The sequence below is a fragment of the Pseudoliparis swirei genome, chromosome 24, assembly GCF_029220125.1.
Source record: "Pseudoliparis swirei isolate HS2019 ecotype Mariana Trench chromosome 24, NWPU_hadal_v1, whole genome shotgun sequence".
NCBI classification, from domain to species: Eukaryota; Metazoa; Chordata; class Actinopteri; order Perciformes; family Liparidae; genus Pseudoliparis; species Pseudoliparis swirei.
Window position 1 is genome coordinate 10,168,672 of NC_079411.1, and position 14,220 is coordinate 10,182,891.

A 14,220-nucleotide genomic window follows, 5' to 3' on the forward strand; every position below is an offset into this window, starting at 1 on the left:
AAATGGATCCTGGACAGCCTCTATATTTCACATTGGTGAAGGCATCATATGAATGACAAGCCTAATCAAGTCTAAATGGAAATTGTGAATTAAGATGGCCTGAGGGTGATTTGTTTTGTATTTAAAATGTTTACGCATACAGGTTACAGTTTCCTAGATACACGGATTTCTGACATGTGATCCCGGAAAATGTTCCACGTTACCTACACTCCCTCTCAGCAGCCTTAGCATGACTTTTTTCCGTTTTCTATACGCGCCCAACCTCCTCGCAATAAAAACGGTCAAACGCCCAGTTAAAATACACAGTGTATACTTTTATAGCCCTTTCCCAAAGGGGTTACTGGTGCCGGTGTCGAGACGACAATGTGCAAGCAGCAGTGCCGCACACAGATCAGTTTCATTCTTTGTCACTTGTGAATAGGGGCGGAGGAAGCAAAGTCATTAGAATCCTATAAAAAGAAAGTATCCGAGATCATAAAACACCCGACTGCAGGACTAAGTGCTCACTCACAGCCAGACACAGACAGAGAGGAAACCTCTTGTCAAGTTTCTCTCTGACCTTCAGAGCATCCGCATTTGAACAGATACCCTTCTTCATTGTTTCGCTTTCACACTGGGCTCTGTGTGTTTTTCAGATATCTGTGTTTCTGACAAATCTGAATATCTGATTTTCAGGAACAAAAACGTGGCCCCATCATTACTCTCTGTATCGCAAGCGTGACGCATGGACACTGACATCGCGCACACTTCTCGATGAGAAGCGTCTCTTTTCTTTTTTTTGCGGCACAAAGTTAAAGTTATACAAGTGATTTTTTAAATCTTTTTCTTTTACGTGTAGGCCTATCAGATTTTTGTTTCAAGGATGCTCGTCTTCACTTGGAATAGATGCTGTGCGGTGCTGTTTCTCGTCGCTTCACTGAAGACGGGCACAACCCAGGTATCAGAGGCGCGCCCGAAGGCGAATTTAATCAAGCCAGCTCTGTTGGGAGGGACACCTACTCCCGCTCCAAACCGCTCCGAAACTGTCCACCTCGGGATCACCAAGAAATATAACATCCTTGCGCAGGTAATGTCATTCATTTAATTATCATGGGGACATACATGAAGATGCTAGACCTACCTTTACGCAAAGCCTGACATTGGGTTTAAAGCTTATAGCCATGTATTATTCGTGGTAGATATAATAATTTAACGATTCCAAACGTATAGTGTCCAGTCACTCTAATAAGCGTTACAAGAAAACATAACAGTCTTTTACATAATACGTGTTCCTTGATCGAGATAAGTGTGCGTAATTGTGCGGTACGTCTCCAAACTTGTGCCGACGGAGTATCTTGAGGTGCGAGGGTAAAATAGCCCAATGCCTTAAAAGAGCTCTCTCACGTGGGAATCGTTATTGGAAATTGCAGGGATTGGACCACTCATAAACCCTAATTGCCTTTCAGACCTGACGCCACAGTCGGGTGCAGCGCACTTCGATGATAAATCATTAATGCCAGCAGAAATGTGAGAAAAAGTTAACACTTGGGGTAATTTTCTGTCTGGGTCTTAGTGTCATTAAAGTGGTCCAGACGCTTGCTGGGATTATGAGATTCTTACTGGTGGGCCTCTGAGGGATACTCTTACCAACCACTTAATACCCACTCAAAAAGTTATCAATTCCTGCTGTTTCAACAAAGTGCCACATATAGTTTGAGAACAAACACAGGATCAAAAATGTTGAACATTTGGCAGGTTTCATTTTGGCAAACGTTAAAAGTTGTGAACATTACAAGTTTTATCAAGTGCGAAATTAGAGCTGTAGATTTGTATTGCTTGGCCAGGACAGCAACGTTTGAAGTAGATATTTTAGGGGTTTTATTCAAGAGGAAAACAGATACCGACAAACGCCAGCAGTCCTTCATTTCCCATTACCACTAACTCTAAGTTTTAATTGAGTCTAATTGTATTGAGATCGGAGTACCTTTTTGAGCAGCAGATGGCACTGCCACATCTCCAGCAGCTCACTGAAACAGCTAATCACTCTTGTCCTTGTTTTTTCACCTGACGGTCTCACCCTTAACTGTTGTTTACATTCGGCCTGCTCAACTGTCTGTAATAGCACTTAGTATAGGGTAGTGATAGTGTTGGATATCTGTGAAATGCGTAGTGCTGAGAGCAGCTCCTTGACATCAGGCTCCGGCAGCAACATTATGAAAAAGCCACTTTCTCCAACCTCAAGCTATATTCTGCCAGACCTCAATTTGAACGCCTGCTTACATCTTTGCCCTTCCAATAATCTGGAGCGGTTTGGAAGAGTGCACTGAGGGGAAACGATATGTGTGTGCAGAGACCACCATACGGTTGCAAAAGTAAAATGTCATGGTGCTGTGTGTCCAAATGAAAATGGCTAATGGCCTTTATTGCAGGGGACGCTGGCATGCAAACGGCATTGATCGTCATGCATCTCATCATACAGTGGCAATTTATGAGCAGAATAAATCACAGATAACTAGTCAGCCCTTTGCACAAGGCTGTAATGGCAAAGTGTTGTGTCTATTTAGTCTAGGAGTGATCACAGGGAGTATATAACTGCAATTACTCTACCTTAGATTTTTTTAAATTATAATAAATGCCCTGAAACAGGTTGCATTGCACAAAACAGCCCATTACTGAGTCATTTTCTTTCTGAAGTGGTTCACAGCAGGCACCCCAAAATATGTGCATCGTCGTCTGCAATCGTGAAGTGAATTACTGCTGATTAAAGCGTGGGTGTGAGTTTGGAAAGTGGGCATGCATCAACTCAAATTCTTCCTCCGGTATCTGCATCATGGGAAACCTCAGCGACGATATCCTGGAAGTTGATTTATGGTGAAGGCGTCATGTGCTGAGTTTGTTACAATTGGTGAGGAATAGTTGGCAGATTATCACACCTCTGTAGGATTCCTTCAGGATGTCAGTGTTTGCAAGTTTGCCAGCTATGTGAGTGATAAAATCAGCAATTCACCACGGATGCCATTATTTTTTAACACCTTTTATATGATGTAACGCAGCTCGTTCTCTTACAGTTAAAGAATAGAATTTCATGAAATCTCTCCAAAAAAATCACCTTCAGTCCTCCCGCCCTGTGGAGACGGCCGCTGCAGCAGGAAACAAGGGTGTCATTTTGTGTTTCATCCATCAGTTTAGAAACGCTGCTCTGAGCCTTATTTGACAGCCTAATGCTTTTATTTGCTGTAGCTGCTGACATTGCGTGGCGATGAAGCTTAGATAAGCCACACACAAACCAGGGTCGGGTTTTGGCTCTACGTCGGCGTTTAGTGTTTTTTATCGTCGTCTGACCCTTTTCACATCAGTAAATCTGAGAAAACCAAAATGTAGACCTTGACAGCCGGCCCTCTTGGGTGGCACTCTTGGCTCCTTGGAAGAGAACCAACAGAAATGAATAGCACGGGCAGGCGCTGCTCACCACTGTAACCTCTGAACCCACAAGGGAACCGACAGCGTGGCGGCATTCATGCACTACGTGTCTGTATAACATCAGCAGCCTGTCAGTCAGCCTTAACTAGTTACTTTAATAAATTCAACACAGAGAATACTTTAACAAGCGATCTCTGAGGGCTCTGCCTATAAAAGTGGAGCCACGTCCTTTCTCTTTCTTTCTCTAACCTAAAATGAGTGTTTAGTAATCCTAATGAGCTGAGAAAAGAGGTGTGAGTGCTTGTTAGCGCTCGGCTCAGTTTGTGCTTCAGTCTCTTGTCCTGTGGCTTTTCCGGTCTGTGGGTCCCTTGGGTGCTGTGAGGGCCCTGAGCTGGAGCCATTAGAGGTCTCCTGTGGAAACCTTCTTGACTGAATTGTAACTGTCAATGAGAGAAGAGAACCGTGCACCTCTCATTCCACAGGATGACACATTGTAGAGCAGCACCTCCTAGATTACCATCAAGAGTGTTTCCCGCTTTCCTTTGATAGTCTTTGAAGAGAGCAGTCATGTACGCTGTCTGTGTGCCTCTCCTCGTGTCCGATGAATAAGATCAACCCAGAATGTATACTTAACTTAAGAATGGTCTAGTTTTTGGAGACTTTGGATTCCAGCACTCAAAGGGACGTGCCCATAAACACATGTGTTTTGAGTGATGAAAGACGCCAAGCTGTGTTTGAAGACATGGTTTGTACGAGTGACTTGTGTGCAGCCATCCCTATGTTATCCGATACCGGCTGTCTGTGCTTTCGGGGCATATGAAGTTTGTTTATTCAGTGACATTGTTTATTTGGCTCTGTAAGGCCCCTGCCACTCATTAACACCATTCGCAGTTTCACGTTATGTGCCTGATTTCTGAAGGTCAAGTGCAATCACGACATGGAGCTCAAAAAGCATGGATTTGTACCCAAGAGTGTGAAGAAACCTTTACTCAAGCTTTATTGTAGTTTAATAATGGTTTCTTGACTCAGACAAACATAATGGAAATACAGCATGTGCGAACTGCTCCTATTTCTCAGCAGTGTCCCTTTATACAAACAGTGAGGGACTGTATGGCAATTATTAAGGGGAAGGAGTGGTTCATAAAAGGGGGAGGATTGCCGTTTTTCCTCCGGTAGAGCAAGGGAGCCCTGAAATGTATTTGCTTTTGCAATTTATTTAACACCTGCATAGAAAGACAGCTTGCTCCATGGTTAAAAAAGCAGTTTTACGTCCCAGGTTTGGGCCAAAATAAGTACTTTATTGAGGTGAAGGGAATGTCATCGTCATGGTTACAGGGGGAAGACTATTAAACAATGTACCAATATAACTCTGTTATATTACTGTTTACTTGTTGTGGGGAGATGTTGCTGTCAATAGGTCGTTTCTGAAAAACGCGTTGTCAAAAGGCGGTTTTTTTCAAAAAGTGAAACAAAGTTCAACCCCACTCATCCCAGTACTTTTTGTAACGTCCCTAAATATGCAACCCTCAGACTCAAACTAAAGAGTAGAGAAAATACTGTGTGTGTGTTTTTTTAATGCATTACAGTGCACTTCTATGAAATGACTCTACTAAGGTAAATAAGGGACCCAAAGACCAGGGGGGATGGTTCAAAGCCTTCTATATCCGGCAGTTAATCCCTTGTAGATTGTTGCTCCTGCACATTTAAGGTTCCTCTTCAAAGCCACAATGCTTAACCAGCACGAGAGCAGCACGAGACAGGGCCGGGGGCTTCCCTTATGGCTTTCTGTCTGTCTCTTCCTTTATCATCTCACCAGCATACCAAGAGAGGCTGTAGAGTACAGTTTTCAACCCGCTTCCTCTGCAGGACCCAGGGCTGCGCTTTTATGTACGAAGGCTGTCGAGGGAAACATAAGGGAGCAGCAGAAAAAAAGATGTGAGATAAATGAGATGCATCCAAATGAAACCCCATCCCTCAGAAGTTGTGTATGAGGCGATTTAAAACATGACTAGATAAGGCGAGATTATCAGCTGTGATTTGGCGGTCAGCCTTGTATCATTGGGTTTCAAAGGGCTGTCTTGCGGTTTTGAGCCTAGATGGAGGAGGTGAGCCCTTTGCTTATTCTTGTTCTTCCACCACGCTCCCCCTGCACATGCACTATGCACTGTAATCGATCCAAGCCTCAGGCCAGAAAGACAGATAGGAATCAGAGCAGGTAGTATGAAGTACTGCTACACATGGCCCTGCCCATTCATCTCCATATTTAGATAACGGCACATTTTCCATGTCAGGAAAAAAAAAATCCCACTGCACTTTCTTTAACTTCTCTTCAAAACTTTATTTCCCTTCTCAACTGTGATTATACTATAGTCTGTGGCGATGTAAATACTTCCCTAACCGAGCAGTTGACACAAGAGCAGATGATCCCTGAAGAGGATAGAGTTGAATTCTTGACTTTGGAAATAGCAGTTTGTCAACAAAAAAGAAGAAATCTTGATGTTCTTTCTTTGTTTAACAAACGCGTTCCCCTGAGGCAAACTGTGAGATGAGGTCTTTTCCAAAAATACACGACAGCTCACGTGATCTTAGCTAGGTTAGCTGTTTCCCTCTGCTTCCAGTCTTTATGTTAATCTAGGCCAATGCTTCTGTACTCTACCTCCGTACTGAATGCATGTGAGAGGTATCCATTTGTTCTTATTTAACTGTCTGCAAGAAAACCAAACTGTCAAACTAGTCCTGTAAGATTATTTTTATTAATATTTTTGCAGGGAGCTCATATTTTAAAAGCTACTCCAGCCATTTACATTGCACTTCCATAAAGTTAGGGGGCCTGCAAGAGAAAGCTTTACAAAGGAAAGGTCAAGATGCTGGATCTTACACTTCCCATTGATGGCATTTATTCAACATTAGACTCCAGCTGCCTGAAAATGAATTTCAAACACCAGGTTTTCTGTTCAGACTCTGTTATAAGAATTTCCATAATGCTGAAGCCAAGACAACTCTTAATCACCAGTTATTTTCTCAGATTTTAGTTTCTCCAGAACCAGAAGACAGTAGCCTCTACAACCAAAACGTTCTCCCTCCGACAAGTAAACTGGTCTTCATGTTTACAATTTGTATAGTGTACCTTTTGAGGCAAAGCCTTTGAATATTCTGAGAACAGCTCTGGACACAGTAGTAATTAAGAAATTTTAATCCATCAAACTTTGTTACTTTCATCAACACATTAAGCATCTGCATTGTGGGATTCGGTCATAATGATGGATGAGGATTTAGTTTGATATTCCTGCTCATTTTTCTATGTCTGTATCATTGCCTCCATGTGTTTCCAGGCTGAGAAAGTCTGTATGGCATCTGTCCAGCAAGTCTAATCTCATTCACTTTCTAGAACAAAAGCACGTTGTCGGGTAACAACTTCAAATGTGCTGAAATATTGATTGTTGAGTTCATTTTAACATGTGGAGTACATTCACATGTGCCTGTTCTTTTGGGCATGGCAGTTCCTTTCTGCTGACCTTAATATCCCATCAGGAGTTTGCTATTTATCATGGCTAAAATGTCTTTACTCTGATTCAAACCTCTCTTGTTTATTCCCATGTTTATTGTTCCATGTTTGTCAGTGGTAAGCCACACTAAATCAGGTCTGCCTGTGCAATGCCAACAAAATGCGGTTGTGGTGCCGGTAATAGTGTGCCAGCCAAACATGTTGTTCTAATGTCGGTCTACACTGGACAACATTTACAATCTGTCCACATTATGCTCATTTTGACTGACCTGCATATTTTAAGGTGTCCATTCATCTTAATATCAATGTGATTCAAAAGGGAATGGAAACGATAATAAAGATGTGCAGCAATTTGAGAAACAGTGACTTAAACTTTATTATGTCTTGCCCAACAGATGTGGCCTTGAGCCGGAGAAATGATGCTTCCCTGCAGCTCTTAAAAATGACCCTCTCTTGATGAATGTGGTGCAAATGTGTAACATCATTTCATTTGGACTGGGGAGTTAATTATATTTGTGAAAACAATTTACGACAACGTCCTTTGCTCCTGCTCCAAGTCTGATGTGGACAGGACTTACACGTGTAGGGAATTAAATCAAGTACCAGTACCTTTTCCCATCGGTGCATACAATTGTTATGGAAAAAGTAAGCGTGGCTTTAATTGTAATTCTCGCTGCTGTGTTGTGTTTTAAGGTGGTCATTTTACTGCACTCATGGAAAAGACTTAAAGTTATCGTGTGTGCTTTGCTGAACCGCAGAATATGTCTCAAACTTTCAGTGTAACAACACAAAAGCACAAGCAATGACAGATTGACTATGAAGGAGTGTGATTAGCTACAGTAATTGCCCCACTATTATGTCTGTAGACTCATTAAGCCTCTGAACACTTTTGAAGAAATTGAGAGAAACTGAAGTGGTCTCTCTTGGTTTGGAAATTGAAACAACTCTATTGTCTGGGACCTGAAACAAATGACCACACACGTGGGAGAGATAATCCATAAAATATGTTGTCCTATACAATTGTAGTGAGTTCAACCACAGAGTACAACATATCTCCCCACTTACCCCCAATAGTATCATGCCATACACAGTTTTGGGTTAATTTGCCAATATTTCAGATCTCTTCATGCTGCTGAGACTTCCGCCACCACCTCAATATAGTGATGGTCAATGGCACTTGGTTTGTTCAAAACATCCCAAATTACTTTTGTAAAAATTAACATCACTGTTAATTTCCAGAACCAATGTTATGTGTTGCTCTCAAACTCAGGTAACCTGTGATTAAATGCAACGTGGCTTTTATATAGAACACGCAATGCTGTTAAAATAAAAGTAAGATTTTCTTACATTTTCATCTAAGTTAGGCTTTAGTTGGGTCTTCATCGTGTTTTGTTTTTGGTCGAACTATGTTTTCTTTTCTGGAGATAGAGTCTCTCCAAATACCTCTAATCTGAGCATAACATGGGTTTTAATTGGCTTGTTAACTGCTCCAAATGTAATTGTGCGACCTGACGTGCAGGGTGCTGAAACTGTGGTGCGCCGTGTATAGAATGGAATTAGAAGGAATGCAGTTACTGTGTTATGTCTGAGTAAGTTGAGGTTGACTGGGTAGTGACCAAATAAAATCCACTACGTTCCTTCTCTTTAACGATGGTGTCCTCTGCAACTCAGCACTCTGATTATATGGGAGAAATGTTGTGAACATAGACGATGTCCTTGTGTGGGAGAGAACACAACACCAACAACGATATGCTCCATCTCATTAAATTCCCTTGGATGGAGATCGCATTGGTTTGTCTTTACAAGAAGATCCACTGCCCAATAAAAAGGGACCATTTCAAGACGTTAGAGGTTGAACACAGTCTGACAGGATCAAGGTGGTAACGGGCCGTCGGGGCCAGACTGAATGATGCAATTAAGGGAATTTGTTACTTATGGCACAGCCAGACATGTGCGTGTGTGTTTCATATTGTTTTTATCCCCCTCAGGATAAAGTACATTCTTGTAGTTCTGAGTTTGTACTCATGGTTGAATGCACTTATTGTAAATTGCTTTGGATAAAAGCGTGAGCTAAATGATATGTAATGTAATGTGTAATGTACATCAAAGGCAAAAATAAGAGGCAGCATTTTCTGTATAATTCACATTCACAAAATCAGACTTGCTTGTGCTTGGCACTGTAAAGCCACAGACATTACATAAAACATGACTGCACCTTCTCACATGCACCTTTGACGTAATATGAGCAGATGGGCAGAGCAACTGCAACCATATTGGCACCAACATTGCACCGCAGTGTTGGATTCTAACCGACAACCTTGCACCTACCACATGGTACACGGAGTCGAGTGTCTCACTGGGTTAGAGCGTTGCGCAGCCTTTTGAAACTGCCCTCCGCAGGCACCACACCATCACACAAAGTGTGTTCTAGATTCAGGTGTTTAGCTTTGGGGAGAGTTGTTCATTAAGTCTGTTACCACTGAAATGATGCACTTCACCTTTTGCCAAGTAAAATGATAGACGTGTGCTTGTTCATCGCGTGATCTTTTTATAAACCGAGTAAAATGGATTGAGTAAACACGTGCATTCCGTGTGTAGGTGTCTCCATGCAGCAATGATAAGGAGTGCAGCGTGGGAAGCTACTGCCACAGCCCTCAAAAAGCTGCCTCTCGCTGCCTCACCTGCCGCAAGCGGAAGAAGCGCTGCCATCGAGATGCCATGTGCTGTCGTGGGAACCGATGCAGGAACTGTACGTGTCTGACACAAACACGTTTTCAGCACATGCTAGTTTCAGTTATGTTGTGACTGCAGGATACAATTCTGAAATGAGATTCCTTGCCTAATGCAGACATTCTGGAAACAATGACGTGTACATTGTTTCGCCCAGAGAGTCGGTGAAGTAGCCAGTACATTTAAATAATGGTCAACACATGCTTTCAGACCGAATCCTATTTTTGAACTGTTTTCAATTAATGCCAAACGTTTAGAAATCAGTGGTCACAGTTTGTGCCGAGGCTTTAGCTACATAGTTAGTAGTTTTCATTGACATAGTTGACCGACATGTTTGCAGTTAGTTCTACTGTCAAACCTAGTTTAGCAATCGATAAGCCATACTGCCTCATTGATCTGATCTTTTAACTTGTTGCCCGCCAGGCTGAACACTCTTACGCTGGCTTGTTTCTTGACAAAGTAAAATATCTATTATTTTGTGTCATGTTTGATCTCTTCTTTATTCTGCCTGCAGATATGTGTGTCCCTATCTCTGAGAGTGTGCTCTCGCCTCACATCTCGGCTTTAGCCAAACATAATAAACTCTCCACCAAAGACCACAGCTGGAGAAAGACTGGGAAGCCACATGCTAAGCATTCTCTCAAAGGTGAGCTTATGCTTAAAACATGTCCACTGGAAACCCTGCTCTCTGTAAACACTGTCACTGTTGTTTTGTTTCTCAGCGTTCCTGCTGTCGCTGGCAGAATCTCTCTGTTGTTCACTGTCTGCATGTCCTACAGAGTTCATGGGCGACGCCAATCCACAAACTATGTTGATAATTACCCCTCTGCTCATGTGTCAGTGTCTGTGAGCCTAAAGCACAGCATGGGGAGCCGAGAAGAAACCACAATGCCCTGCGGTTTCTGCACCTATAAAGCCATACAAACCCTGTCATTGACAGCACACACACTTGTGTGATACAAGTGAAAACCACAGAATGCAGGTTTGGCATGGTTATAGCTAATAACTCCCTGAGCCCCCTGCTTAGTGTTCATGTCACCTGATTTAAGTCAATGTAAGGGCCTATCCATAAAACAATTTGTTTCATGAGACACTTAAATTACTCAACTCTAAGTGCACCCTCAAGACAGCAGGCTGCAATGCTAAAATCAATGGGAAAATAGCAGCACGACTTAAAGTTGCTTTAAATAAGACCATTTACTTGTATTTGTGCTCTACTTACTCCCTCTCTTTAAAAATGATGGTAATATAATGGCCTTGTGTACGTCGCTGCTTGAGAAACAATACATCAAGCATCCGTGGTGTTGAAGCAATGAACACGCAGCAGGCCGAGCAGTCCATCACGCTGAGGCTCGGGACTTTAAGCAAAGTGTGCTTTTGTCACCAATACAGGGCAACTGGTTTAAAGGATGAAGCTTTTGGCAGGGGGGTATACACATTTAAAAACTATAGGAGTAACTTATACTAATAATGCATTCATGAGAGTAATGTTAACATCCTGCCAAGACTATCAGACCAGATGGGACAGTATGGTTAATAAACAGTAAAAGTTAATTGTTTTCTTGATTTATGTTGAAAGGTTCATGCTTTTCTTTGGTCTCTGACATGGCGACATATAATGCAATCTGAATTGAAACGTGAAGAAAGGGTTGAATAAACGTATCCGTATGGAAAACATAACAGCCTGATGAGCAATAATTGTACATTTCCTGTGGTTTATTTAGGCGAACACAGCAAAACCCCAAGATGCTGGATGATTTCTAATTCCGTGCAGGTCTTTCATGTCTCTCTTGAAGCATTTGGTTCTGGTTTCTTTCTGAGCAGACAATATGTCAACTCTGTGTACCATCTGTAGAGGTGTTGTTCGCTGGTTCCCCCACTCATGTTTCGTGTCCTCCTCTGTTAGGGCACGAGGGTGACCCTTGCCTGCGCTCGTCTGATTGCTCGGAGGGCTTCTGCTGCGCCCGCCATTTCTGGACCAAAATCTGCAAGCCGGTGCTGAGGCAGGGAGAGGTTTGCACCAAGCAAAGGAAGAAAGGCTCTCGCGGCCTGGAAATCTTTCAGCGCTGTGACTGTGCCAAAGGCCTTTCCTGCAAGGTGTGGAAAGACGCCACCTCCTCGTCCAAGTCCAGGCTCCACATGTGCCAGAAGATCTGAAGCAGGGGCAGCTGCTTTCGGCGTCGAGGCCTCTGTCTTCATCTGCCAGGGAAAGATTTTTAAAGGATGGTTTGTGGCTGTATTGAAAAGGAGTAAAAGACACAGACTAACAAGAGAAAGAACAGACTGTGTCGGTTTAAGCTCGCTATTTGGAGAGTGAGTGGGCTTGCTTTGAGGAGTTTGCTGCGAGTGGTCCATCCCTGCACCTACACACAAACGCACACACACACACACACACACACACACACACACACATACGCCATGGGTCCGTGAGATTAATGAGCTCACAGATACAATCATCTTTTTAGAAAATCTTGTTACATTCAGGGAGCCACAAGGTTAGCCAATATATGCTGTGATAGGTGTGAACCTTTTCGAGAATGAGGAAATAGACATAGCAGTCTTTTATTAAGCCTCAACTTATAATAATAATAATAATAATAATAATAAGACTGATAGATAGACTATTTATAGACAAGCCATATGTTTACTGCACAGTACACTCTTTACCCAACCCCAAAGTCAAAGATCTGATGTGTGTAATGCTGTGTTTCATTACTGGCTCTGCCGTGTCTGTTTTGTCAGATTTCTATTTCTCACTCCACTTGGTGTTTTTTTTAAGTATTGAGGAATTTAGTTATTGCGACCAGTAACAATGTCCAGACCCACAAAATACCAGTTATATCATATGAGGAACTTATTTCATACACAGTTCACTCCAGAGCTTGACTTGTGTAACAGCATCCCGAGACTTCAATAATACCCTTAAACCAAAGAATGAAACAATCTTCACATCAGAGTGATGAGATTCATCTGGGGTATTAGCTTCTTGCCCTGATTTTTAGCAAGATAAAGTATTGTGTCCGTTGTGGAAACCTTGTTTGATCTGTCAGATACAGCTGCAATCTATTGTGATACAACTGTGTATGTTAAAACAGTTTGCACTGAGGTAGCGCTCTGCTTTAGACTTAGTGGTTTCCATACCAGACCAGAGGATGGTTCTGCTTTTCCAATCACATGAATCCCATCAAGGATACCAGGGCAATGTTTTCCATTTGCAAAGCCAGTAGGAAAGAGATGTGAGAAGATTGATTCAACTAACAAAAAGGCTCCATGATCCTGATGTCTTCGAGGAGATTTTTAGTTTGAATCAACATTATGTTGATGGCACTCAGACCTGTTTATTTTTTTGTTTTTCAAATATGACTGCATACTTTCTACTTTCTACAGTTGTGTTGTACTGAAGGTGAACTAAATGCTTTTCCACCTCAGTACAAATTCTTTAAACATTCACTTGTTACCTACATATTCAATATATCACATTTGCCTCTTTTTGCTTTAATGTTCTTAGAGCATCAACTACACATTATTTTGTAATCATTTAAAAATATCAATAAGCTCTTATATTGTAAATAGATTGGAAACAATAAAATGTATTTAAGAATCAATGTATATCATGTACATATAATAAAAATATGAATCTTAAACATTGCAGCAAAGTTATCTAGGTGAGAAGAGTAATGAGGGATGAAATGGGACGAGCAAAGTTGGATAGATTCAAAATAATGTAGTTGAAATGATAAAAAGCTGTATTAACCAGAGGCGAAAACATAGATAGCTTTGACGGTTATTACAGACTGGATGCATCAAAATGATATTTCAAAGAGGAGAAACAAGCACATTCATTTTCAAAATTGTTTGCGTAAATGATGTCAAGATTTATATCTCACTAAATATTGTCTGTGTTAATACTTTGGATTTGTTTCGTGTATTTACGATGATGACTGAATAAAAAGAATGTATTTTGTATCATTTGTTATACTTGACTGGTTAGTACTTCTGTTGCTTGTTATGTTTTGTTGAGTTTTTATAGTGTACATGGAGGTAAAACCAAAGGAAGATGAGACATGCTTACATTATGCATTATTTTAGAATTATACAATTAATCAGTAGAAAAGATTTGTTTAAGACATACACTTAACTTAATTTAACAAGCTGCAATTAGTAAACGCATGGGCTGATTCACCTGTTGCTTTTGCATGACATGTGCATGACTGTAAAAGCCCCTGAACAATTGGTTTCATATTTTAAAGGTGCCCTGTGAAGTTTTCTTGTAAGCAAACAAAGTTATGTTTACATTCAGTATACTCACCAAAATGCATCGCGTGTATCCCTGAGGTTTGAAAAACTTGCTGAATAAATTTCCATCCACAGAAAACATTTGAAAAGCAGATTTTTTAAAAGTTGGAAACCTGCATTGTTTACGCCCAAGTTTAATTTCGAGGGATCTTCTTCCCAGTGCTTTGTTTGAGCATTGTTACGTTCCTTAGGATGTTGCTGCCACTCGCAGATTAGTGGAATAATGTGAAACCATTGGCAGGAATATGTATTTATAGGACCCACAACACAGCAGTTCATTGCACTTTGAC

General features: G+C 41.5%; 1 protein-coding gene across 1 annotated transcript; it reads left to right on the forward strand.

The window, feature by feature from the left end:
• The first annotated feature begins 547 nt into the window (after window positions 1-547).
• On the forward strand, window positions 548-13,598 carry dkk2 (dickkopf WNT signaling pathway inhibitor 2). The gene is made up of 4 exons (XM_056409508.1): window positions 548-1,066; window positions 9,503-9,653; window positions 10,149-10,280; window positions 11,541-13,598. Exons 1-4 carry the CDS (start codon window positions 863-865, stop codon window positions 11,789-11,791), a joined length of 738 nt encoding a protein of 245 aa, XP_056265483.1. The 5' UTR covers window positions 548-862; the 3' UTR covers window positions 11,792-13,598.
• Window positions 13,599-14,220: the final 622 nt, after the last annotated feature.